We start from the raw sequence: 25238 nt of genomic DNA, 5'->3' as shown, positions 1-25238 counted from the left end.
GTATATTGTTAACTTGGTGAAATGGATTAATCTTTGTCTTGGTGTTGTCTGAAGCACATCTCTGTTTGAGTCCCCTCAATCACGTTCTTTGATCGTTTCCCTCCCACATAGCTATTGGACTTTGGAGGGTACAAATCATTCCCAGTGTTTCTTAGGGTCAAGGGCTTCACCTTCCAGTAGATGCCAGGAGCAGCATGTGCTATAACTAACTGCTTCTAGAGCACAGCGACCCGAAGCTCCAAGGAGGGATGTGCTCCCACTATCTGTGACTAAGCCTTTCCCATGAATAGTGTTCCTGCTTACTGAGCATGTGCAGCAGAGGCGGAGGAACAATTCCAACCTCAACTCCACCCCCATGTTAAAATTGGGCCATAAATAACTAGCAGGATGTACAACCTGGTCCTCTTGTTCACCCGAGTTAGGATGAGAAGCAGGAAGTAAATAAAAAGCATATCTTATGGGAGGTGGAAAGGCATTATAAATAAGAAGAGTGTGTGTCCTTGCTATCCCCATCACAGCTTCCTTGGAGATGGGCACAAGTTACCCACACTCTTAGGTCGCCACATCCCCTTGCATACTCTATATTCCTTGGTCACATGTAAGAGATGATCTGGACCTAAAAGAGTGTCCAGACAGATGGAGCTGGAAGTAGACCTGCAAATGGGGCCGAGAGATCCTGACTCAGGGTCGGGGCTACAATCAGACTCATCCTCTCTCTCCTCTACAAACTGCAGACACATGTTTTGCCTTTTTCTCATCCATAACATTTGCCCTGCCAAGTGCCTCTCTTGGCTCGGATTCTAAAAATACCAAGTCTTGCTAAGGTGTAGTATCTATCTGAAGAGAAAGGACACTCCCTGGCCAAGTCAAGGTTGAAAGGGGCTTGAACCAACACTTGATGGTGGAAGCAGAATTCATGGAAAATCTGAGAGTCCCTTCTGGGGTGGAGCCAACCAGAGGCCAGTCAGCAGAGAAGCCCCACATTCAGAGCTTTGTGGGGACCATCTATGAACAGCTCCAGTCCTACAAAGCTGCACTGAGGGCCCTCAGAAAGTTAAAAGTATGACATGTCAAGATTACTAAAGAATTCCGATAAAAACCATCTGTTAGTGTGCTGTTATTTTCCTATAACAAACCACCGTACTTAACCTCATGTCAAAATACTCTGTGGTTTCTGAGTTGCATTATTTTCATTTTCCCTTCCTCTTGATCCATTTCAGAAAGTGTTTAAGTTGTCTTCAAGTGATTTTATGTATTTATGTGTTTCAATAGAAGACAATTTATAATGGCGAAAAGCTGATTTTTTAATGCCATTATCCTTGTTCTCACGGAAGAAGAACAGAAACTATGAAACACAATAAAGCTTACAGAAGTTGTGAAACAGTTGACTCCAGCAATTCAATTACCTCTCTATTTATTCCAGAGATTAATTTGGGAATTTGTGACCCTTACTGATTAAATGTCCTTTGGAAATAATTCATTTAGTGTGTACTCACAGGTAAAGTAAAGCCTTTGGCACTGCCACATATGAGGAAAATATGATGTCTTCAATCAAAGGCTTGAACACATGCACGCTGTTTTCCAAATGGCACAAACACCATTGTAGATCACTTCTTCCATGAAATAAAGCAAATTGGTCAGGTTTCAATCTTTGAACTCATGAATTTATACCCAGTTGAAAGTACATGCGTCTTAAGAATGTCTTGGTTCTTTCTGTTGTTTTCTGTTGTTTTTGAATCTGATAGTTGAAGTTCAAAACTGAAGCTTTCTCAATGTGAAGGTCTATAAACTTTGGTTTCTTCTCCCATCCCCCAGCAAAAAATGAAAGGAATCCATATAATTGGCATTCAAATAATTGTCATGTCTGATAAAAGTATAGATAAATACACACTCTCAGAGTCCTCCTTTAGGGCTTACCGTCAAAACCATCTAACATTGCTGTATCAAGCGTGCAGGTATTTACAAATGTATGGCATTAGTTAACAAAACAGTTTGAAAGATATTGGATGAGGAAATTTTACTTTGGATACAGTACTTTGCAGTGCAGATAAAAACATTTAAGCAGGTAAATTATCAAAGGTAGAGAATATCACTTTGTATAAAGGCAGATCATTTAAATATTTTTCCATTTGTAGGTGGACCATATCCGTTTATGGTAAGGATGTGTCTTTCTTTCTCACTGTTTCCCTATGGAAGCCAGGAGCAGGCCCAAGGGAAAAGAGCAGGAAGCACTGAAGCAGCAACCACCTGTGTGGTGCCCACACTCGATCTGCACAGAACGGGGCCCTGGATGACACAGAAGCAATTGGTTAAGAAGTTGACTGGGTTTTGTTTGTTTGTTTGTTTGTTGAGACAGAGTCTAGCTCTGTCGCCCAGGCTGGAGTGCAGTGGCACAATCTTGGCTCACTGCCACCTCCGCCTCCCAGGTTCAAGCAATTCTCCTGCCTCAGCCTCCCAAGTAGCTGGGATTATAGGCACCTGCCACCACGCCCAGCTAATTTTTGTATTTTTAGTAGAGACAGGGTTTCACCGTGTTGGCCAGACTGGTCTTGAACTCCTGATCTCGTGATCCACCTGCCTCGGCCTCCCAAAGTGCTGGGATTACAAGCATGAGCCACCGTGCCCAGCCAGTTGACTGGGTTTTTATTTCACTAAACTAACTCTAGTACATTTTGGTCTCATATAGACAGAGCTTGAGCTTTTTTTTAACCCTATTTCTGTATATACCAGTACTTTTTAAGGGTAGAAATGCAGTTCTTCTCAATGTCATGATTGTGTGTATATTTAATCATCACAATTACAGGAGCATCAGAGCCCTGTGTTTTTTACTTGGCACTCCTTTCCCAACAGTATTTTATACAAGAGCTGAGGGGAGAGACTCAAGTGCAAATAGAGACACAGAGACATAGGAAAGAAGACTCAATGCATTATATAAATTCCATCTTTCCAACTCCTGTGACAGATGTTGGTGACTCCCCCGAAATATGGGCAATCTCATTTCTTGAAGAATTTCAAAACACGCTTTTGGTGTGACATACATGAAAACAATTTAAACCACCAGGCATCTCCTTGGTAAGCTAGGCAGTCGTGTTTTGCAAAGAAGGGCTAGACTGTTTCCTTGAACACCTGACTATAGGCCACATGATTGTCTGTGGCCAGGGCGTTCTTTAGACACTGCCAGAAGTATGGGTGAGCCTGCGGGTTTGTTGGCCACTCAAGGACAGAACTCCCACAGAGTCTTTTCCGGAGCTGGAGGAACTTGGACTTCTGAAAGGGCTTCTCAAGAAATATCAAGATAATCACATCAACTTTTTCATCCATGAGCCTCTGATGGGACAAGTAAAATGCTATCTTAAAATTTTCGGTCTTTGCATACTTGTCTGTCATCACAAACACTGTCTTTTTGCTAAGCTGTATGCTCTGGGAAAGGTTTTCCAGAACTGGCTGCCCTGGTAACCAGTCCCTTTCCTCGAGACATAAATTAAAATGTTTCTCTCTTGGGTCTTCCAGTTTGGCCACCAGCTCAGCCAAAACCCACTCTGTCACAGCTGGGTCTTTAGTGTCATACACAATGAAAGCATCATAGCAACAGTCTGGTGATATTAGACGCTGATACCCCTTTATCTTGGCCTTACAGAAATGGTAAATATACCACACATCCCAGAAATAGAGGTGACTTGCTGTCATCATCACCATGAGAAAGAGAGATACAGATATGGAAAGTGAGAACAGAATCAGGTTAGTCAGATCTAACTCACAGGTATACAGATCCAGGGAGATCACACTCTGGCCCTTGTGTGCTCCTGGCCCCACGCAAGTCACGTCTGTGGCCAGGTAAGGAATAGTCACCTCCGTATGGTTAACCCACCAGACAAACCACACAGCATCACAGGTGCACAAAAACCGATTATGATGCAAAAGCAACATCTTCAGATTGTTGAGGACATTTTCTGGGAAGCTGGTCTTTTGGATCATCTGGATTTTATTTGAGCTGAGATCCAGATATCGCAACTGGAAGGCATCTTGTAGAAAATACTTCGTCAGACTCCTGATTTGATTATTCTTAAGAATCAGATTCTTGAGGCTTCTGGAACAGTTGGATAATCTCTCAGGGACAGTCGTCAGTTGGTTGTGGCTGAGGTCCAAAGTTTCCAGGTTCTTTAGATAACGGAGTTTTTCCCAAATGAAAGATTTGAGCCCATTTTTGGCCAAAGAGAGATTCTTTAGATTTGGAGGCATACCATCAAAAACTCCAGAAGGCAAGAAACTTAGGGAATTTTTAGAGATGTCTAATTCCTCTAATTTTAGCAGATTCTTGAATAATTGTAAGTATCTGTTATCACCATCTCTCCATAAAACATCTAAGTGATTTCCTCTGAATTCCAGAGTTCTAAGAGACTCACTCTCCATGGTCCTGCTGGTGGAGGAAGAGATGTCATTGTCGTTCATCATCAGTTTCTGCAGAACCTTTAGGTTCTTGGTAAAGTTTAGCATATGAGTAATTCCTTCTGATTGAAAATAATGGCTATTACTGCTTATATCCAGAACTTCCAATTTGCGAAGCTCTTCAAATGCTGTTGAATGGAGTAAATCAAGCCGGTTGTTGGAGAAGTCCAAATATCTCAGCTCTGCTAAAGGTTGGAATTCACTGCCATTAAGAGTTTGGCTAATGAGATTTCCTGACAAATTCAGGCATTTGAGGAAAGAAAGATGCTGAAAATCAGAGGACTTGATAAAAAATATACTATTTTTACTTAGATCCAAGGTCTGCCCATACTTGTAGCAGCTTTCATTAACAGACGTGAAAGAAGCCTCTTTGTTTTTGAACCTGCAACTCCTTGCATACTTATCATATCTGAAATAATATAATTGTTCCAGGACCTGGGGTTCATAACTTTCTACAGAAGTTCTGGCATTTGAGCAGAAGCCAACTTCACTTGAATCTCCTGAAGGTGATATTTTATTCACTGAAAGATCTATGACTTTCAATCTTTTAAATTGTTTAAACATGCTGAGGTTAGCAATTTTTATAAAGTTAGTACCAAGATCAAGAACTTCAAGATTTTGAAGATTATGTAATGGAGAGAGGTTAAAGCTTTTCAGCTCTTTGAAGACATATCCTCTGATCCGCAGAATTTTCAGGCTTTTCAGTGAAGAAAATGCTTGTGATAGATTCATAGATGCACGATAGACCTGAAGTTCAAAATTGAAAGACAGATCCAATTGGATGAGGTTGGGGAGAAAATGCAGAAATTTGGCATCCCCAATTTCTTTGGCCAAGAAGTTTTGGGACAGATCTAGTTCCTGGAGATTGTTGATGTTCTTAAACCATCTTGGGGGCACATGCTGAAGAGAGTTACTGTGTAGACGTAAAACTTTTAATTCTGTCAGTGCATCAAAAGCATTTACAGGGATCTGTAGGGGAGAATTATTTTTACATGGCGTACAAGGAAATGGGGCATTATAACAACGAGGGCAATTTCCACTTAGGTCAAGAATTTGTAATTGGTTGAGGTTATTAAAATCATCTTCTTGGATTTCTGCAATCATGTTGTTGTAGAGATATAGTTCTGTTAAAGTAGATGGCAAAACAGTAGGGACGGTTGTGACATTGTTATCTTTCAGGGAGAGCACTTTTAACTTTGTCAAGTTTAGGAAGGCATCTTTTTCTATTGAATATGAAACATAACAAGGATTTCGATAATAACAGTTTTGGCCCAGGTAGAGTATTTCTATGTTGGCCAGTTCTGTTAGATTCTCTTTTCTGATGGAAAAGATGTTGTTGGCCTCAAGGCTGAGAAGCTGTAAGCTGGGTGGAAGGCCCTGCGGTATCTCTAGAAGCTGGTTTCCATCCAGGTAAAGGGATTTTAAATAAGTGAGTCCACTAAAGCTTCTGGGTTTAATCTGCAGCCTCCTGGGGCACATGTTGCTTTTTGACCCCAATCGAATAGGTACACAGTTGCATCTGAAATCGATCTCTACCAGATGGACCAGTCTGTGAAAGGACGCTGGGGAGATGTCTGGTATGTGGTTTATGGTGAGGGTGAGGTTCGTAGTGTTGGTGGGAATACCTCCAGGAATTTCTGTCAAATGCTTGTCTGTGCAGTCCACGATCACATGGTTCTTTGAAACATCCAGAGTGACATCACAGGGCAGAGTTTTAGGAAACCATCTAGCCCCAAGGAGTTTGGAAATTAGGATTATGTTAAAAAGGATAAGAATTTGTCTCTTCAGTGTCCACACTGGAAACATCTGAAAGTATAAGAAAGAACAAATCATTGCTCTAAAACATACGAAGAATCAGAATTAAAATTTCCCATTTGCTGCCTCTCTTTTGCAACATTTTAAAAACAAATAATTCAGGCCTTGTTTCCAACTGTCTAAACAGTAGCCCCAACCCCATGACTGTATTTGTCAATTACTGAGATTTGCAATTATTTAGTTACATATTTAGCTTTTAGCATCTTAGCTTTTTAGCAAAATAGCTTTCAAGATGGTAGAAGCAGCATTTTCCTATTCATTGTTACATGGAACACTAAAATGACAGAGCCATCGATTCACTGCCAAAGTCTGAAATTTGGAAGGTGAAGAAATGTTAGAATATGGATACACCCAGGAAAAATAACACATGAAGACTTCAGTGCAATTGATGTTGACCCGCTAAACCTGCCCGGGTACACATTACTTGAGTCTTTCAAAATATTTGAGTCTCAGAATATTCTAAGATTCCCATTTTACAAATGAAGACATCACTCAGCAATATTAACTGATTGGCCCAAGGTTACCCAACTAGTAAGTGGCATTTGATTATAAAACATAGATTCATGCCATTCTGGCACTGACATTCTATAATCTGGCTCTCATCTTGGATTGTTTTTGGAAATAATCTTGCAAATTATCCCCTCCAAGGGGATTTTAGGATGAGCATTTTCCCTACACATTGAGTTTACATTACATAAATTTGGAGAGGAGACAGTAATAGAGTCAGGGCATTGACTGGGTGATGCATAATCAGAGGAACCATATAATTGATCCATTAGTATACTTACAAGAGTGAAGTGGGGCTGTTAATAATTACACCAAGACTATAGGCATAAACCAAGTCTGTCAGGCAAACTGCGACATATGGGAACCTACCCATAAAGGTGGTTCTTGTGCATCCAGGTTTAGCATGACAGACACTGGGACCCTAGGGAGAAAGGCCCTAAAAGGGAATATGGGAAGTGCAGAAGAACTTTAATAATCACCTTATTACCTTCAACTGACTCTGCCTTACAGAATACTTTAACCGTGGACTTGCTCTCAAGTTTCAGGATTTCTAGCAACGTCTACTCCAGAACACTGGTTTTAGTTTAGTACTTACACATGGAGTGGTCCAGCCTGTGTCTCTACCATAGGGATCTAGCTCAGTTAATGCTTTTATCTTCCCAAGTGACTGAATCAACCAATCATGTTGATATCTAAGAAACCAAATGCCTACTTCCACCAGATGTGGTGACTCATGCCTCTAATACCAACGCTTTGGGAGGACAAGGCAGGTGGATCGCTTGAAGCCAGAGTTCAAGACTAGCCTGGGCAACAAAGCGTGAGACCCTCTCTCTACAGAAAAAAAAAAAAAAAAATTAGCTGGGCATGGTGGCACATACCTGTAGTTCCGCTACTCGGGAGGCTGAGTTGGGAGGACCTCTTAAGCCCAAGAGTTTGAGGTTGCAGTGAGCCGTGATCACACCACTGTACCCCAGCCAGGGTGACAGAGCAAGACTCTGTCTCAAAAGAAAAACAAAAAAAGCCTACTTCCTTTAATTCCTATAATTGGAGGTAAATAAGCAATTTTTTTTTCTCCAATGCAAGATGGCTCAGAAGGGCTTTTTCATGTCTAAAGTTTGTTGGAGTTAGACGTACAAAATTGTCTTTTCTTCTTCTCACCACCCTATCTTTTCCTCCCCATCATTAAAACCATTGAGAGTCCAGTTGACCTCCTTCATTGTTCTTAACATCCTCCTTGGTGTGCGGTTTTAGCTGACATAATATCAACTGAGATCCCTCTACCCTTGGTCTACTCCAAAGCCTCCTCTCTCACTTTCCCAGTCCACCCTATCTATCAAGCTTCCCAAACCTTAATCAATCAGTTTCTTGCTCTGAGCTCCTTGAAATTGTTTCCCAGGCTCAAGCGATCCTCCCACCTCAGCCTCCCAAAGTGCTGAAATTACAGTCATGAGGCACTGCACCCGAACTTCTTATTTTATTTTATTTTTTACAGTATGAGCTGAAGCTTTTTATCATGGCATCCAAAGTCTTCCATAATTTGTCCTCTGTCTACTTGTCTGGCTTACCTGATTGAACTCCTCTACTAGCCTCACTAGTCGATACACCCAAGTTCCCTGACTTGCAAGTCCCTCTGTTTGAAGTCCTCTTCCCTACCATTTTCACCCACCAGAATTCTAATTATCCTTTAAGGCTATGTTTCTCAAAAGGAGCACTCAGATAGCTCAGAATATATGGCAATATGCCAGTGGGTACAGGAAGCCCTTAAATAAATATGGTACATCTTTCTAGAGCACCAGTCTTTCTCAGAGATTTAGGAAAAATGTTCACTACTCAGGGAGGAGGGGTTGAGTCAAGATAGGGGGATGGCTATCGTCCCTCATAATAGGATTTTATAGTCCCTGATAATAATATTTGTATAGTTATAGAATCCCAGGCCCTGGACCCAACCCCTGCTATGCTTTTGTCCAAAGACATAATGGGTTCATAGATCCCACTATTAGGAGGCAATTGGTAATGCTGCCCAGAGTGATACTGTAAAGCAGAGAGGGGAGTTGTACTTCAGAGGGGGCCAACATGGATAAGTGACAATCATGAACCAGGTCCCTCTTCCCATCCCATTCTCATGTACCTAAATGAGACCCTGGGAAGAAGTGGGAGGATCGCTGAGTTGAGTTGAAAACATGAAGTGATTGAGACAACAGTCCTCATACCACATTTCCCAGGTTGTGCCTAGTTTAAGTGTTTTCGTGATCAGGGAAAATGGAGGCTGTAAAATGAAGGAAGTTTAGTTGTAGAAAAATAAAGTCACCTTCACCAGTGGTGTGATGATAAATGTTTAACAATCAGCTTTCCCTGATTTGTTGTCTTGATTTGTAGCATTTGTCAGTTTCTATAGTGGTAAATATTCCCTCCATGGCCAATTTCAAGTAGGGTCCAGCACACCACTGGCCTTAACACACCTGAGATAATGACTGTGAAATTTTTAGTCTCTATACACTGACATATTATAAATTAGAATGCAAATTAATCAGAAAACCTTCCCCCCCACCACCACTTATTTCTAAACTTTTTTCTCGCACCTGTCCACTTTTCTCTTTGACTATTACCACCTCCCAACTCCAATTAGTCATTAGGTCTCATCTGGACCACTATGCTAGACTCCAAATTGTTCTCCCTGCTCCCCCTTCTCCTCTACAATTCATTCATCAAACAGCATCAGAGTGTTCTTTATAAACCTGAATCAGATCTACTACAATGTCTTCCTATTACACTTTAAATGAAATCCAAAGTCTTTACCACTGCTTATATCAAGGGTGTTCTGACTTCAGCCTACCTCTCTGACCTTGAGTCATCCTTCCCCTCCTTTACCACATATCAGCCATCTGGTCTGTTTTCTGTTCTGCATTCAAGCCAGCCTTGTAACCACCACAGTCTTGGCACTTGCTGTTTCCTCTTCCTGAAATCATCTTTCTCCTCCTTTTCCCACAGCCCGGTCATTACCACCCCTTAGTTGCCTATTCAAGTGACACATCCTCAGAGAGGCTTTCCCTGACCAACTTATCTAAATACCTTCCCATGTAAGAATAGTGATAATAATAGTAATAGTAGTTAACTTAGGTAGCACTTACCATATGCCAAGCATCATTTTAAGTGTTTTCCATATATTAATTCATTTAATCCTCACAGTAATGGATACCACAGGTCTTCAATCCCTTATCCAAAAACTTTGGTGCTACATGTGTTTTGGAATTCAGAATTTTTCAAATTTTAGAAGGTAATATGCTACATGTACCCTAGATTATGTAATACCTATTGAGTCCTGGGGCAGCATTCCATAATGAAACACACAAAATTTCTGCAGTGACACATAAGATTGTCCACTCTAAGTGGAATTATTTAAAAAAAAACTCAGTTATTTATTCTTCGTTAAAAAGAATAAAGAAAAAATTCAGTTCAGGTCAAGATCTACCCTCAAATGCATTCAGATCATATTATGTTTGCAATCAACTGAGTTAGGACAAAGCTTTTGGTTTAGAGTTTTGGAATTATAGACTATTATTATTATTATTATTATTATTATTATTATTAGAGACTGAGTTTCACTCTTATTGCCCAGGCTGGAGTGTAATGGCATGATCATGGTTCATTGCAACCTCCACCTCCCGAGTTCAAGCGATTCTCCTGTCTCAGCCTCCCAAGTAGCTGGGATTGCAGGTACGTGCCACCACGTCTGGCTGATTTTTGTATTTTTAGTAGAGACGGGGTTTCACCATGTTGGTTAGGCTGGTCTGGAACACCTGACCTCAACTGAACCACCCACCTCGGCCTCCCAAAGTGCTGGGATTACAGGCATGAGCCACCACACCTAGCCTAGACCTCTATTATTATCTCCATTTTACAGATGAGTCAACTGAGGCACAGAGAGGTATATGCAGTCTGTAATTGACTACCCTGTTTGATTTCAGTCATAGCCCTTACCGCAGTCAGAAATTATCTTGATGATTTATGTTGCTTATTCGTATGATGTATATTCTGTACAAGAATGTAAGCTGCAAGAGGGTAGAGCCTTTTGTGGTCTCATGTAAAACAATGCCTGGCACTTAATTAGGACTTTGTTATGTTTGTTAGATACATGAATGAAAGAATGAATGCCTGCATAAATGAATCGTGAAGTAAAGAAAAATGAAAAAAAATTCTCCTTGGAGTAGTTTCCTTCAGTCTATACCCCCAGACCAAGCACAGGTCAGATTTCTGTCTCTTCTATCTGCCCAGGGATTTCTTGGGGGAAAAGGTTTAAGAAGCTCTGTTTTTATAATGTCTCATTCAAAAACACTTTCTTCAAAAAACCTTCTGGGATCAAACCAGACAGAAGTAATCACTCCCTCCTCTCACCCCTACTGCACTTATTACATGTGAGGTTGTGAAAAGCACTCTGGATGGAGGGTTGGAAGAACTGGGTTCTAGTCCTCTCTTGGTAGTTCATTACCCATATGCCCCCCTGAGGCAGGTTCTGTGCCCAGTAGAAGATTCCCTGCAAAAGAATGATGGACACAGAAACAACAATATGGGACACACTAAGGACCTAGCCAGTGGATCTGGACCAGACAGTGCCCCAACAATTCCTTAGCTAGTAATTGTTCCAACTATCTTGTGAAAAAAAGTTTATAATACATGTTAGAATTCTACTGACTCATATTCATTCTTTCATTTGACAGATGCATATTGGATACCTACTAGGAACAGGAGATGCAAAGTCTCTGCCCTTAAGGAGCTCAAAATCCTGTGGAAGGGAGAAAAAAAAACACACGTCTAAAATACAATGCAGAAAGACCATTAGTTCCTTCCAGACAAGGTGCTGCCACTTGTATATGTGTAGCTGAACTGTATGTTGTTCTTATTCCAGGTGATAGTTATTGATTTTTTTTTGGTCCTTAATTTTGATTTTGAGCCTGAATTTTGATACTCTCAATTCTTTTTTCTCTCCATAGAGTCCAAAGATTGCTACACATATCTCAACATGTTTTCTGCCTTTCTCTCATCTCATAATGACAGAACCTCCATTTGTAGTTGGGCATATATCACTCTGAAAAATAATTATATCTCCCAGACACACTTGCAGGTAAGTGTGGCTATATGACTAAGTGACACCCAATGAAATTTGGGTGGAAGTGAGGTGTACAATTTCTGGGACATGTCCTTAAATGGTGGGGCTGTTCCCCTTTCTCCTGTCTACTTCGACCTGGCTTCTTGTAATATGGATGTTGTAGCCAGCCATCTTGGGCAATGCACATGAGAAAAATGAGCTAGGGATGGTACAGCAACCAGGTAGATGACCCAGAGAATCCAGATCCTTCCTTATATGACCTCAGAGAGCAGAGCAGAAATAATGGCTTGGAACTGCTGACTGCCAAGAGTTTATGAGAAATAAAAATATTGTTATGCTAAGCCAATGTCAATTGGATTTTCTATTGCACAAATGCAAACCTAATTTTAACCAGTATAGAATTTGGAAATAAGTTACTGTCCATGAGTGAACCTAAAATATGGGATGCGGATGTCATCAGGCTATTTAGCAAGACTCAGATATCAGAGGCTGGAAAGCTGGGTGGCCCATGTTATGCCATCGCAAGGTATCTGATAAAACTGTCACCTATGCTGTCTTGGAGGGCAGAACACATGCCAACTGTGACTTTACTCTTAGGGGAAATGATTTGGCAATATTCATAATGATGATGTGTGTTGGTGGCTTCTTACTGTTTTTAGCAGTCTTACAAAAGAAATGAAATAGGACTGAAGTTAGCCAGTCCGCAAGCACGGCTAGAAGGAAATACAGTTTTGCCCTGGCTGCAACTCTACACTTTAAGTTGAGTAAGATATCCTGAATTTTAAGGCTTTGCAAGGTGGAAAAAGCCAACTTCTACTGTAGTTTACCCCAAAATAAAGCAGATTTAATGGATACAGACAAAGTAGCAACTTAGATGAATTAAGTGTGTGCCCATGGGCATTTTCTAAGCACTTCCCATTAAGCATTTTCTAGTAGACAGTGAAAGCCAGTCCAGGGCAAAAAATTTGATTGAAGAGTGTGGCCTTCCCCTTGACTCATGCAGCCTCAGGGTAGTTGATTCAATTGAGAGAGGGGAGCACTGACAAAGCATAGAGTCTTTAGACTTCAGACTGTCTAGAACTACTCTAATGTCATAGTCACATGTGGATCCTTAAATTTAAATTAATTAAAATTCAATCTCTTAGTCACACTAACTATATTTCAAAGGCTCAAAAAGCCACATTAGGCTAGTGGCTGCTGTATTCAAGGGTACAGATAGAGAACATTTTCATCATTGCAAGAAGTTTTATTAGATAGCATTGGTCCAGACCAATAAGTCAGCAAACTTATTCTGTAAAGGGCCAGATGGTAAATATTTTAGGCAAAATTGAGGATATTATAGAGGTACTTAAATAACCATTTAGAATGTAACTAATTAGAATAGTAAAACCTGTTCTTAGCTCACAGGTCATTAAACAACAACAACAACAACAACGACAGGTAGTGGAACAGATTTAGCCCATGGGTCATACTTGGCAGACCCCTGGTCTAGACCAAACCTTAGGCTGTGATAAACTTGTGCATGGAATTAGTTCTAAGCAAATTCATTCCAAGTTTATATTATTTAATGCTTATCCCAATTCTAAGAGATATGCTCATTTACAATGAGGAAAGTGAAATGAATGCTGAGGTGAGACCTAGGTGATTGAGACAGAGCTGGCACTCTTAGCCACTCTGCTATTCTACTTCTCGAGATGTCAACTCAGTCATTGTCCCTATAGATGGAGAACACTTTGAGGTCCAGAAGCCTTGTTTATCTTTACATATACTCCATCATTAGGATGCCCGCCACATAGTGAGTGCAAGCTAAATATTTGCTGAGTAAACCAAGGCTTTGAACTTTCTTAAAATCCCATAGAAGACTCACATTATACTAGTATAAATAGTAAGGCTTTTTCCCTGAAGATCAGATTTTCACTAGGTGACAAGGAGAGACCAGGAGGGTTTGGGGCCTCTGAAGGAAGGATTGAAGTGGGGAGCATCCCACAGAAGGAACGAGGATGGTATCATTGGAAGGGCACGGAAAGTGGAGCTGCAGATGGACTCTTTCATAATCCTTTTTCTCAGACGCTCTGTCCCTTTGAACCTGAAACCCCAGTGAAAGCACAGAGCTCATTTGTCTCTTGTAGGAAGAGACACAGTCAGGATGGGGCTGCCCTTGTCCTATGCTCAATAGTTGAGCCCAAGCCCACTGACCCTTGGAATGCTTTATGCCAAACAAAACATCTTTTGGCTCTCCACACCGGCTGCACAGGAAATCTGGAACTCGGAGATACCAGCAAGTTTGCATTCCAAGATCCATGCCAGAAGGAAGATTAACTGCAATGAGAAAGTTGGGCTCTGATCAAGCAGGTGAGGGAAAAAAATGAACTCACTATTTATTAGAGTAGTAAAACCCATTCTTAGCTCACAGGTTGAAAAAAAAAACAGGTGATGGGACAGATTTAGCCCACAGGTCATAGCTGGCAAACCTCTGGTCTAGACCAACCCTTAGGCTGTGTTAAACTTGTGAACGGAGTTAATTCTAAACAAATGAACAAAGCATTTCTAGATTTATTTAAAGAGAAAGTATACCTAAAAGATCATCTAGAGAAGATGACTTAAAAGTGTGAAATATTCCTTTATTCCAATGGAAATTTCCTTCAGTGTAGAAATTTCTCCTTTCAAGCCATTGGAAAGGACCTGCTTCAGACTTAAGCTGGAACCTTAGCTTCAACTATCGTTATTTTGAGATTTAAGGGTTCAGCAACAAGCCAAGTCTGTTTTTCCATCTGATACAAGTAATCTATCTTATTTTATTTTGCTTTGGGGTTTTTTTTTTTCTTTGTAATGATTGCCTGAAGACACGCATCTTTTAGTAATTTGATTTGTAAAATAGCATAGTGTACCATGATATAGGCCTGACTTTGGTAATGAATCATAGCTAATTACACATGCAAATACACTGGGTAAATTTGGATGCTCAATTAGCAAACTAATTATTATAAAAATGGGAATGGGTGATTTTTATACACACAGGTGTTTCTATTTTCTCAATATATCATCTCTTTAGTTAAAATGGAAAATATAGAATTTATATTGAACAACCATCAGACCATGATTTGTGTGTTTTTTAAAATAATGGCTGCCTTTTATTACTTATGGCGTGCCAGGTTCTAAGGCAGACTTGTTTCTATTACATCATTGATCCCTCATACTGAAGTTGAAAGGCCATACAAATATTCTCATTTTATTGATGTGGAAGCAGAGATCAGACAGGCAATTTCAAACCAAGATTCAGACTCATTGTTGACCAATTCTATTCAAGTTGCCTCACACAGTTACAGCAAATGCACTTGGTATAATGTGTGTCTGCATTTTGATTAATTTCCTTTTCAGTTCAAGGATTCTTGGTACTCTAATGCTTCTATTTTGTGCCACTTAGGGGTTTTGGGAGATAGAGAAATTGGTTTGTTTTTATAGGAAAAATTTGCAAGTATTAAAAAATGGTGGCTGGGCACACTGGCTCACACGTGAAATCCCAGCACTTTGGGAGGCCAAGGCAGGAGGATCACCTGAGGTCAGGAGTTTGAGACCAGCATGGCCAACATTGTGAAACCCCATTTCTACTAAAAATACAAAATTAGCCGGGCATGGTGGCGTGCACCTGTAATCCCAGCTACCCGGGAGGCTGACGCAGGAGAATTGCTTGAACTCGGGAGGCAGAGGTTGCAGTGAGCTGAGATCACACCACTGCACTCCAGCCTGGGTGACAGAGCAAGACTCTGTCTCCCCCGCCCAAAAAAGGCGTATTTATGTTTTGAGTGGGACCAACTTGAGGGAGAAAAAAGAAAGATATTTTTAAGATTTTTCTTAATGAATTGCATCCATTGTCCATTGTATTAGTCTGTTCTCATGCTACTAATAAAGACATATTCGAGTTTGGGTAATTTATAAAGAAAAAGAGATGTAATGGACTCACAGTTCCACATGACTGAGGAGGCCTCACAATCATGGTGGAAGGTAAAGGAGGAGAAAAGGTACGTCTTACATGGCGTCAGGCAAGAGAGCGTGGGCAGGGGAACTGCCCTTTATTAAACCATCAGATCTCATGAGATTTATCCACTATCATGAGAACAGCATGGGAAAAACCTGCCCCCATGATTCAATTACCTCCCACCAGGTCCCTCCCATGACATGTGGGGATTATGGGAGCTACAATTCAAGGTGAGATTTGGGTGGGGACACAACCAAACCATATCATCCAGCAATGTTACGTTAGGGCAGTTTGTAAATTTAGAAATTTAAAGGCACATTGAGCTTTACCTCCATAATGAATTATATGCTCACACAGTCATTCAACAAACATTATTGAGACTCTACTCTGTGCAAGGTACTGTGCTAGATAAAGTAGGGAAATCATGATGAGTCAAACACCATTGCTGCTCAATTAGGAACCAAATACATCTGCTGCTCTATCATCAGAAGTTGTGTGTATCTCTTGAGCACAGAACTCTCTCTCTGCTGTCAGGGAAATCTATGGTGAGAAAAAACAATACATTGTGGGGCAAGGGCTAAATCAAGCCTAAAGGTGACACTGCTTTCCCACTCTTCAAACAAAAGTTTGAATAAACAACTCTTCAAGGTGGCAAAACCTATCCACCTGGATGCACTATTTTGATGGCAAGACTGAAGACCATATTCAAGATTGAATTTTACTGATTTTAGATCTGTATTAGATTCCTACCATAATGTTTACAGTTGTAGAGATCTGATTACTAACAGGAAAAAGATTTATCAAGCTGTTTTTAACTTCACGCTTTCCAAATAGCATTTTTATCTTCAAAACTTTGTAAACTTGCAAGAGATGTCTGGCTGCAATCAGAGGAGTGAGAAGGACATGTGTATAACTGGGAACTATTAGATGGCAAAAATGAGGAAGTGAAGGTAAGCGGTTTGTGTCTTGCGACAAGTTAGAAGACTGGGATTAGTCTGATTTCTCCTCGTGTTTATTTATTTTCGGGGTTAGCACCATATGAACTGAAAGTCAGATTTGTTTTCAGTCTCTCTGTCTGCTACAGGGCTACCAACTGAATTATCCTGAACCTTGACTTTCTCATCTACAAACACTGGAGTTTAGCTAACTGACCTTAATGGTCCTTTTCTATTGTGCTTATTCTATGGCTCTAATGGTTGGTGTAGAGCCCCCTGAAACTTATCTGCCAGGGTCTGTCCTCAGCTGGGAGTCTTCATAACCCCTGGAACCTCAGGCTGCTACTGTTTCAAAATGGTCCATGCAAAGCTTCAAACCACCATAAACCTTCTAAGAATTCCACAGAGGGAGGAAAAAAACAACTAGTACATGTTTTGTTTTTCTTTAAAGTAAGCATTATATGTCTTATTTATTTATTTATTTATTTTTGGACAGAGTCTCACTCTGTTGCCCAGACTGGAGTACACTGGCTGGATCTTGGATCACTGCAATCTCTGCCTACTTGGTTCAAGTGATTCTCCTGCCTCAGCCTTCTGAATATCTGGGATTACAGACACCCGCCACCACTCCCAGCTAATTTTTGTATTTTTAGCAGAGACAGGGTTTCACCATGTTGGCCAGGCTGGTCTCGAACTCCTGACTTCAGGTGGTCTGCTTGCCTCGGCCTCCCAAAGTGCTGGGATTACAGGCAAGAGCCACTATGCCTGGCCTTATATGTCTTTATATAAAACGATTGTATTAGTTTGATTCAGCTCTCTGAAATAGTAAGAATGGGAAGAATTCCATGACAATCCATTGATTTGAGAGAATGGTTAAAAATGAGAAATTACCAATAGTAAAATATCAAATGTCCCTTAAAAAGAATGTGGTAGAGCTGTGGGTATTGACATAAAAAGCTATGCATGATCTACTATTAAGTTACAAAAACTAAAGGGGATTTTAAAAGCAGCATTGAAATAACATATAGCATATAATGCCTTTATTATAAATATATATGCATATATTTGTATTTGGAGAGAAAAGTAGGAAAGAATACACAAGAAACCTTTAACAGCAATTTCTTCTGGGCAGTGGTATGAAGGGACCTTCCCTGGGGACACAGGGACTTCTATTTTTATGTTATACCCTTCTCTACTCTTTGACTTTTTAACATAAAGAATATATTTTTTAATTAAAACTTTTAAAATCAAATTACAGAGGAAATAAAACCTCATCATAACAATGTAGAAGGAAATTGTGAAAAAGGAAAAATTCAACAAGTACTTATTGATGTCTGCAACATGCCAGGTACTCTTCTAGGTGTTTGGGACATCAGCAGACAAAATAGAAAAGATTTCCACTCATCTGTAGCTTATGTTCTCTAAATAATAAGCACAACAATATATAACTGTCAGAAGTGATATTGCATGTCAAGTGATAAGTGTTACTGAAAAAGAAAACAGGGCAGAGTGAAAAGGATCAGGAATGTGGAGTAGGAATGTGATGATAAATAGGGCGGCTTGGATAAGCATCATTAAGAAGTTGATATCTAAACAAAGACCTCAAGGAAAGGAGAAAGTCATCCATATAGACATCTAGGGGAAATGCATTCCAGACAGATGAATTAGCCTAGAGCAAAGGCCCCAAGGTGAAAACATGCTGGAATATTCACAAAAATGGCAACGAGGCCAATATTGCTGAAGCTGGGGGAGTAGGAGAACAATAGGAGATGAAGTCAGAGAGGGAGTGTCCCCAAGCATGTTGGGCTTTCTCTACCATTCCATGGAAGGTGGTCTCTGCTCTGGGTAGAATGCAGATGCATTGCAAATTTTTGAGCTGATAGTCAGTTGGTCTGACTTACATTTGAGAAGGATGCTGCTGGCTGCTGTGTTGAGAATAGACAGTGAGGGGCAAGGGTGAAAGCAGGGAGACTAGTCGAGAGGCTATTACAGTCATTCAAGCAGAAGTCCCAGGTGGCAGTGCTGGAGGGGGCAAGAACTGGCCGAACACCAGATATGTTTTGAAGGAGTAGCTAAATAAAATATGACTTCAAAGTTCTTGGAAGAATGTAAAGAGAGGGATTAGAGACAGCAAACATTTCTAGGAGGTTTCCTGTCAAGAGGACCAAAGACATGGTGGGTAGTTCACAGGCAATACAGATTTCACCTTGCGCGTACTGGCACACACACACACACTCTCTCTCTCTCTCTCTCTCTGTTTCTCCCTCTCTCCCTTTCTCTCCCCCACTTGCTTTGGAGTCCTGAGTCATCACCCTTGTAAGACGCCTGGCTATACAACAACCACCATATCAGGGAGACCACATGGAGACAGAGACACCTGAGGAGCTGCAGCTGCTCCGGCACCTAGCTGTTGCGTCTCCCAGCCCAGGCATCAGATCTGGAGAGTGAGTCTTCAGGTGACTCCAGTCGCAGTCACCGCCTGACTGCCACCTCAAGAGAGACCCTGTGGGAGAGCTGCCTAGTGAGTCCAGTCAACTCCTGGACCCATGACAGAAAGCAGTATATGATTGTTGTTGTTTGAAACCATTGCATTTTGAGGTGATCTCTTATGCAGTGATAGGTAACTGGAGCAGGAGTCAGGCAGGACATATGGGAGCAGATGGTCTAGGTAGGTACATAAGGGGGAGAAAGAGTAGAAAATAGAGAGTCCCCCAAGAGGGTTGGAGAGTTTTCTGGATGGAGAAGTAGAGTATGATTGCAATAAGGAATTCCCCCACCCACCACACCCCAGCAAAAGAAACCCTCACCTTTCTGTATTGAATCGGCATACATGCCCCTAACAGTCTATTATATATTCTTTGCATAGCTGTTATCTGGCTACGATGGATTATTTTCAGCAGAATTCTTGGCAAAAGGAAATTTATCTTCAGATGAGACTATTTGAGGCCTGGGGAACACTTGCATTTTTATAGTAAGTTAAGAAGGATTTGCTGCTCTCCTGACTTCACTCTTTTACCCAACTAACCAAGCAGTCAGAAAGGTCCCTGGGCACCCCCTGGGCTACAACATGCCAGCCCTGAGAGGACCACAGCCCCATACACTCAGCTGTTCCTCCAAGCAACTTTCAAGATCACAGGGCAGGAAAAAGCCTAGTTGCCTGAGTTTAAAAGGAAATGTTGGGATCTGCATTTCTAAGAGAAAGAGTTGCTTGAGCCAAAATGTGTGAGCGAGGGGCTTTCTGTGATGGCTGGGAGCCTGCAGCCGGGGTCTGGGAGAAACCAGAGGGGATGGCTGCCTGGCTGAAGAAAACTGAGAAAGGGCATGGAAGAAGTAAGCAGTGGGGGGGCGATTGCTGGAAACCCTTGCCCTCAAATTCATTGACTTTTTGCCATGTTTATATCACACTGAACTGTTTGGTAACTAGAGATGTGTTGTGTATGTCTCTCTAGAGAATAACCAAGCACTGTGAATAAGAGAAGTTGCTGAAATGCTATTCATTTTATAGACAGAGCCTCTGCTAGGAATTTCCCAAATAGATTTATTAACAAATATCCCCTATTTGTGAATTTTGAAATATTTTAAATTTTAGTTTAATCTCTGTAAAGTACAAATGCCATGAATATCAGTTTCATTATGTCACCAAAACATTTAAGTACTAAGATGTAAACCACTTGCTTTTTTTAAAAAAAGGAGAGAATTATCATTTGCTTCCTATCATTTTAGCCCAACAGACTTAGTTTTCAAATTAAAAGAATAAAAGGATATAAAGTTGTCTTACATAAATTAGGAACTCAACAGCTATTATGCATCACAACAGTCACCAAAGACCATAGGACCCTCCAACTTATTTGACCTTATACCTTATCCTCTTGTTTTCTGTAAGCCACAGACTGACATACTTTTTCTGTAAAGGGCCAGTTAGCAAATGGTTTAAGCTTTGCAGGCCATCGGGGTCTCTGTCACACTACTCAACTCCTTGAATAGTTTCCCATCGTAGTGCAAAAGCACTTATCAACAATATGTAAACAAATATTCAAACAATAAAGCTATTTGTAAACACTGAAACTTGAATTGAATATAACTTTTACATGTCACAAAATAGTAACTTTGCTTTGATATTTTTCAGTCTTTTAAAAACAATTTAAAAAACAAAACAATCTTAGCTCATGAGCTGTACAGCAGGTAGGATATAGCCCATGGGCTATAGTTTGCCAACCCCAGCCCTAACTTTGGTGAGTTTCGGGGATATACATTATTTATTCTTGGAGTGCAAAGGTACTGGCTGGTTAATCTGTAATTATGATTTTTAATTTTAGTACAGCATTCCAAATTTTTAAATAATCAGATTGTATTAATTTAATAAATAGATTACTTAATAACTGTTTTTTTAGCCATAAAGAAATTTCCTATAGGTTAAGAGCAGAATAATGTTTTTACTTTTAAATTTGCTGAACTACTATTGACATTTTGGGAGATGTTCCCTTCTAATAGTAATTTCCCATCCCTGCATCTATTTCATATGGTGAGAAGCATTGTAGTAATATCCAAGGCTTTGTCAATACAAAAATTTGGTTTTAAATCCTTGTTCTGTCATGTAAGAGCTCTCTGACTTTCATAAATCACTTGGCCTCATGAACCTCTGATTTGCTAACTGTAAAATGGTTATAAAGTAGGGATGTTGAGTGAAATTAGAATATGCAACACATGTGTTTATGTAAACCATCATCACAGATTATCCAACATTTAGTAAGCATCTAGTATTTGTCTAGCAGGTAAGTAAAAACATCAGGAATACATGGCACTTATCAATTTGTAGTTTGCTTTTTTCATTTAACATTATACCATGAGTGCTTTCTTAGGTCATTCAGTATTATTTTAAAAAACATGATTTGATGATTACATAGTATTCCATTTAATGAGTGTACTACAATTAATTCACCCCTTCCCAACATGGGACATGAGTTTTTTTGTTTTTTTTTTTTGTTTGTTTGCCTGGTTGCACAGACTATCTTGGTAAATAGTTTCCCATGTACATGATCACTTCTTTTTTTTTTTTTAAATTATTTTATTGTTTGTTTGTTTTAAGTTCTGGGGTACATGTGCAGGATGTGCTGGTTTGTTACATAGGTAAACGTGTGTCATGGTGGTTTGCTGCACAGATCAACCCATCACCTAGGTATTAAGCCCAGCATGCATTAGCTTTTTTCCCTAATGCTCTCTCCTGCCCCACCCTCCCCCAACAGGCCTCAGTGAGTGTTACTCCCCTCCCTGTGTCCATGTATTCTCATTGTTTGGCTCCCATTTATAAGTGAGAACATGCAATGTTTGGTTTTCTGTTTCTGTGTTAGTTTGCTGAGGATAATGGTTTCCAGCTTCATCAATGTCCCTGCAAAGGACAGGATCTCATTCCTTTTTATGGCTGCATAGTATTCCATGGTGTATGTGTACCACATTTTCTTTATCCAGTCTCATGGTCACTTCTTTAAGAAGAGTTCCTAAAAGTGTAATCTTTAGATCAAAGGATCTGACATATGACTCAATACAGTTGAATATTTTTCCTGTGCTTTTTTGCCTTTTGAATTTCTTATATTGAAAATTATTTTCATGTCTTTTCTTAGAAGAGATATACTATTTTCCCTTTGTACTTGAGTAGGAAGACATCATATCCAGCCTCACCTTTATCGTGTGTGTGCTGGGCTTGGTCTAGGAAGAACAGAAGAGTCTTCAGCACAGCTTTCAGAGCCACCCAAGCTCCTTAACCTCTCAAAGCCCCAGTTTCTTTATTTCTACCTCATAGGGCTACTTTGAGGCCAAAATAGAATCATGTGTATCTAGCCCTCAGCATGATACTTGAGTGATCAAGAAATGTGGGCTCTCTGTATTACTATCATTCCCATTATGCCACCCCTCAAGGGGCAAAGACAGATGTGGGCATAGGTTTGCATTAAAATAGACATCTGGGTTTCTAGGAAATGAAACCATAAGCAGTTGTTTCCTTTGTAACAGTAGCCCCATGGTTAATGCTTCATTAGAACTTTGACACAAAATGAGCCTAGGAGCCAACATTCAGATCTACAATATGTCTGATTTAAGTGACAAAATAATTTCAGAAAAAGGCCATTGACATCTTTTTCCGAGTAAGTTTTGGCATACCTAATAACTCACACTTGCATCATACCACTTGCAAATGACTTGAAAAATAGTCTATTATTTGAGCCTCACAGTAGCCCTGGAAGGCAACTGGGGAGGGATTCTAATGCCTATTTTGTAGTCAGAGAAATTGAGTTTCAGAGGACTTTGATGACAGGCACAAGACCCCTCAACTAGTGACTGGAAGAGCCAGCGCTGACAGACTCTCCTTAATTCAACTTAATCAGGCTCCACTACACCCCTAAGCTTCAGCCTTTGGGCTTCATGTCCATCTTTGCATTGCCCAGTTTAAGCAGAAATCCTGCTAAGTCATTTTATTGATAATCCACTCCTCTTGGTATGTGATCACCCTCAATATCTGATCAAATTCCTCATCCCCCACCATCCCCAGGTGAGGTCTGATCACCCTGGCCTGTCTTCAGCAAGAATCCTGTCAGGTCGGTTTAGCCAGAATCCCTTTTACCCTTGATGTTTCCTCTTAGTAATTTTCCATCCACTGACCCACACTCTACTCCTTGGCCAGAAATCTTTACTGGTCTTTGGCTGTATTCAGAATTGAGCCCCTTTCTATACTGAGGTCTCTTTCCACCCATTGCAATAGTCCTGAGAGTATCTTTATCTACTGTCCAAATTTAGTTTTCTTTGACAGCACTCAAGCCCGGGGATTTCCCGTATTTTATTGCTATGAGCCTGCCTACACACTTTCATCCACACAGTCATTCAGACAACACCATATGCTGGAAAAAGCACAAAGTAACTTCAGTAATTCAGTGATTTGTTATGGCTTTAAAGCCAAAAATGTAAGCTGAAGAAATGAGATCCATAGAAACCATGCCCCCAATTCAAACATCTGCTGCTCCTCCCCACAGCACATATTTAATTCTTGTAGGAAGTTGGACAGAGCAAGCATTGATTAATCTGAAATTGTGAAATGCCCCCTTCATTAATGCCAATTATGAAATATCAGGAAGCACTTTCCCCCAGCAAATAACCTAAGTACAGATTCTTCAACATTGCTCTTGCCAGCTGGTTTCAGTTGTTTCCACAAAGATTACAGATAACACTTTTTAAGGTTCTCTGAGCTGTTCTTACCATTTTTAGTCTTCTTCCAGAATGGAATGTAGAGGTCTGGTTGAAGAGAGCAGAGCATGAGAGGTGCCAAGATCAGCTTGAGATGGACCCAATAGCATCAACTAAGAGAAAGAGAAGATATCAAACTTTACATTTCAAAGACAGCAAAATACTGTAGCTTAAAGACATGCTGCGATCATTGCTTTAAAATGCACTTGAAACATCTATTTACAGTATTTACTTCCTCAAAGTTAGGTAGACTGGAGACATATTCCAGAAAACCATTTCTAACGTTACTGAAAGTCTAACTTTATCTTTGAAGAATTGACATTTTAGACTACCACATTTTTTATTTATATTCTAAAAAAAATTTTGTGCATATGATTTCAGTTCCCTCTCCTCTCCTCCCCACTTCCTTATAACAGCACATACATCTACCTACTTAAATTATCTATATGTGTTCCAATGTTTAAAATACCTTTCTTGATGGTATGGAGTGATCCTAATCTCGAGTCTTCTGAGATGAAGTGATGGGTGGCAGGAAGTGTAGAGTCACAAAGACTCCAGGCAGCCAGCCCTGGAGTTTCCAACTACAAAGATCAGGTCGGGGGGCGGGGAGAGGAGAGATTATTTAAGCCACCCCAGATACGGGCTTTGCAAAAGCACCGGGTTCCTCTTATTTCTACCACCACTACTGGGGCAATGTCTTGTCTAAATCCAAACAACCCTATAGACCAAACTTCTTTCATTTTTATAGCAGGGTTTCTCGCCCTCAGCACTATTTACATTTTTGACCAGATAATTCTCTGTTGCACCATAGGATGTTTGGTAGCATCCTTGCTCTATACCCACTAGATGCCAATAGCACTGCCCCCTTCCAGTTGTGAGAATCACAGATGTCTCTAGACATTGCAAACTATCCCCTAAGGGGCAAAAACACCTCAGATTGAGAACCACTGTTCTATAGATATATTGCAGACATATCTAAATTTACCTTATCCTGTCTTAGACCCAGCTGGAGAGGATGCTGGTTTTTAAGCACTGGAAAAGCTACCAGTTGGTTCATTCATTTTCCTTTAAAAAAGTTCAGCTGCATTCGCTTCTCACAGTGTGGGCCCCAAGAGAATTGTTCCCTTCTTAACTGATTATTGGACATTTTGTAGGTAGAGCCAAAATATGGTAGTTATGTTTAAAGTTCTTTAATCTACTTAGTCCACATGGAGAGAATTTGGAT

At 40.4% G+C, this 25238-nt stretch overlaps 1 protein-coding gene across 1 annotated transcript; it reads right to left on the bottom strand.

Annotated features, from left to right (window-relative positions):
• Positions 1 to 1382: 1382 nt before the first annotated feature.
• On the bottom strand, positions 1383 to 24610 carry TLR7 (toll like receptor 7). Its single transcript, XM_025372799.1, has 3 exons — positions 24483 to 24610; positions 24026 to 24126; positions 1383 to 6252 (listed from the first exon to the last, which is right to left on the bottom strand). Exons 2-3 carry the CDS (start codon positions 24026 to 24028, stop codon positions 3106 to 3108), a joined length of 3150 nt encoding a protein of 1049 aa, XP_025228584.1. The 5' UTR covers positions 24029 to 24126; positions 24483 to 24610; the 3' UTR covers positions 1383 to 3105.
• Positions 24611 to 25238: the final 628 nt, after the last annotated feature.

The sequence above is a fragment of the Theropithecus gelada genome, chromosome X (genome assembly GCF_003255815.1).
Source record: "Theropithecus gelada isolate Dixy chromosome X, Tgel_1.0, whole genome shotgun sequence".
NCBI lineage: Eukaryota > Metazoa > Chordata > Mammalia > Primates > Cercopithecidae > Theropithecus > Theropithecus gelada.
The sequence above is the reverse complement of the archived record's forward strand: the minus strand, read 5'-3'. Positions and strand labels throughout refer to the sequence as shown.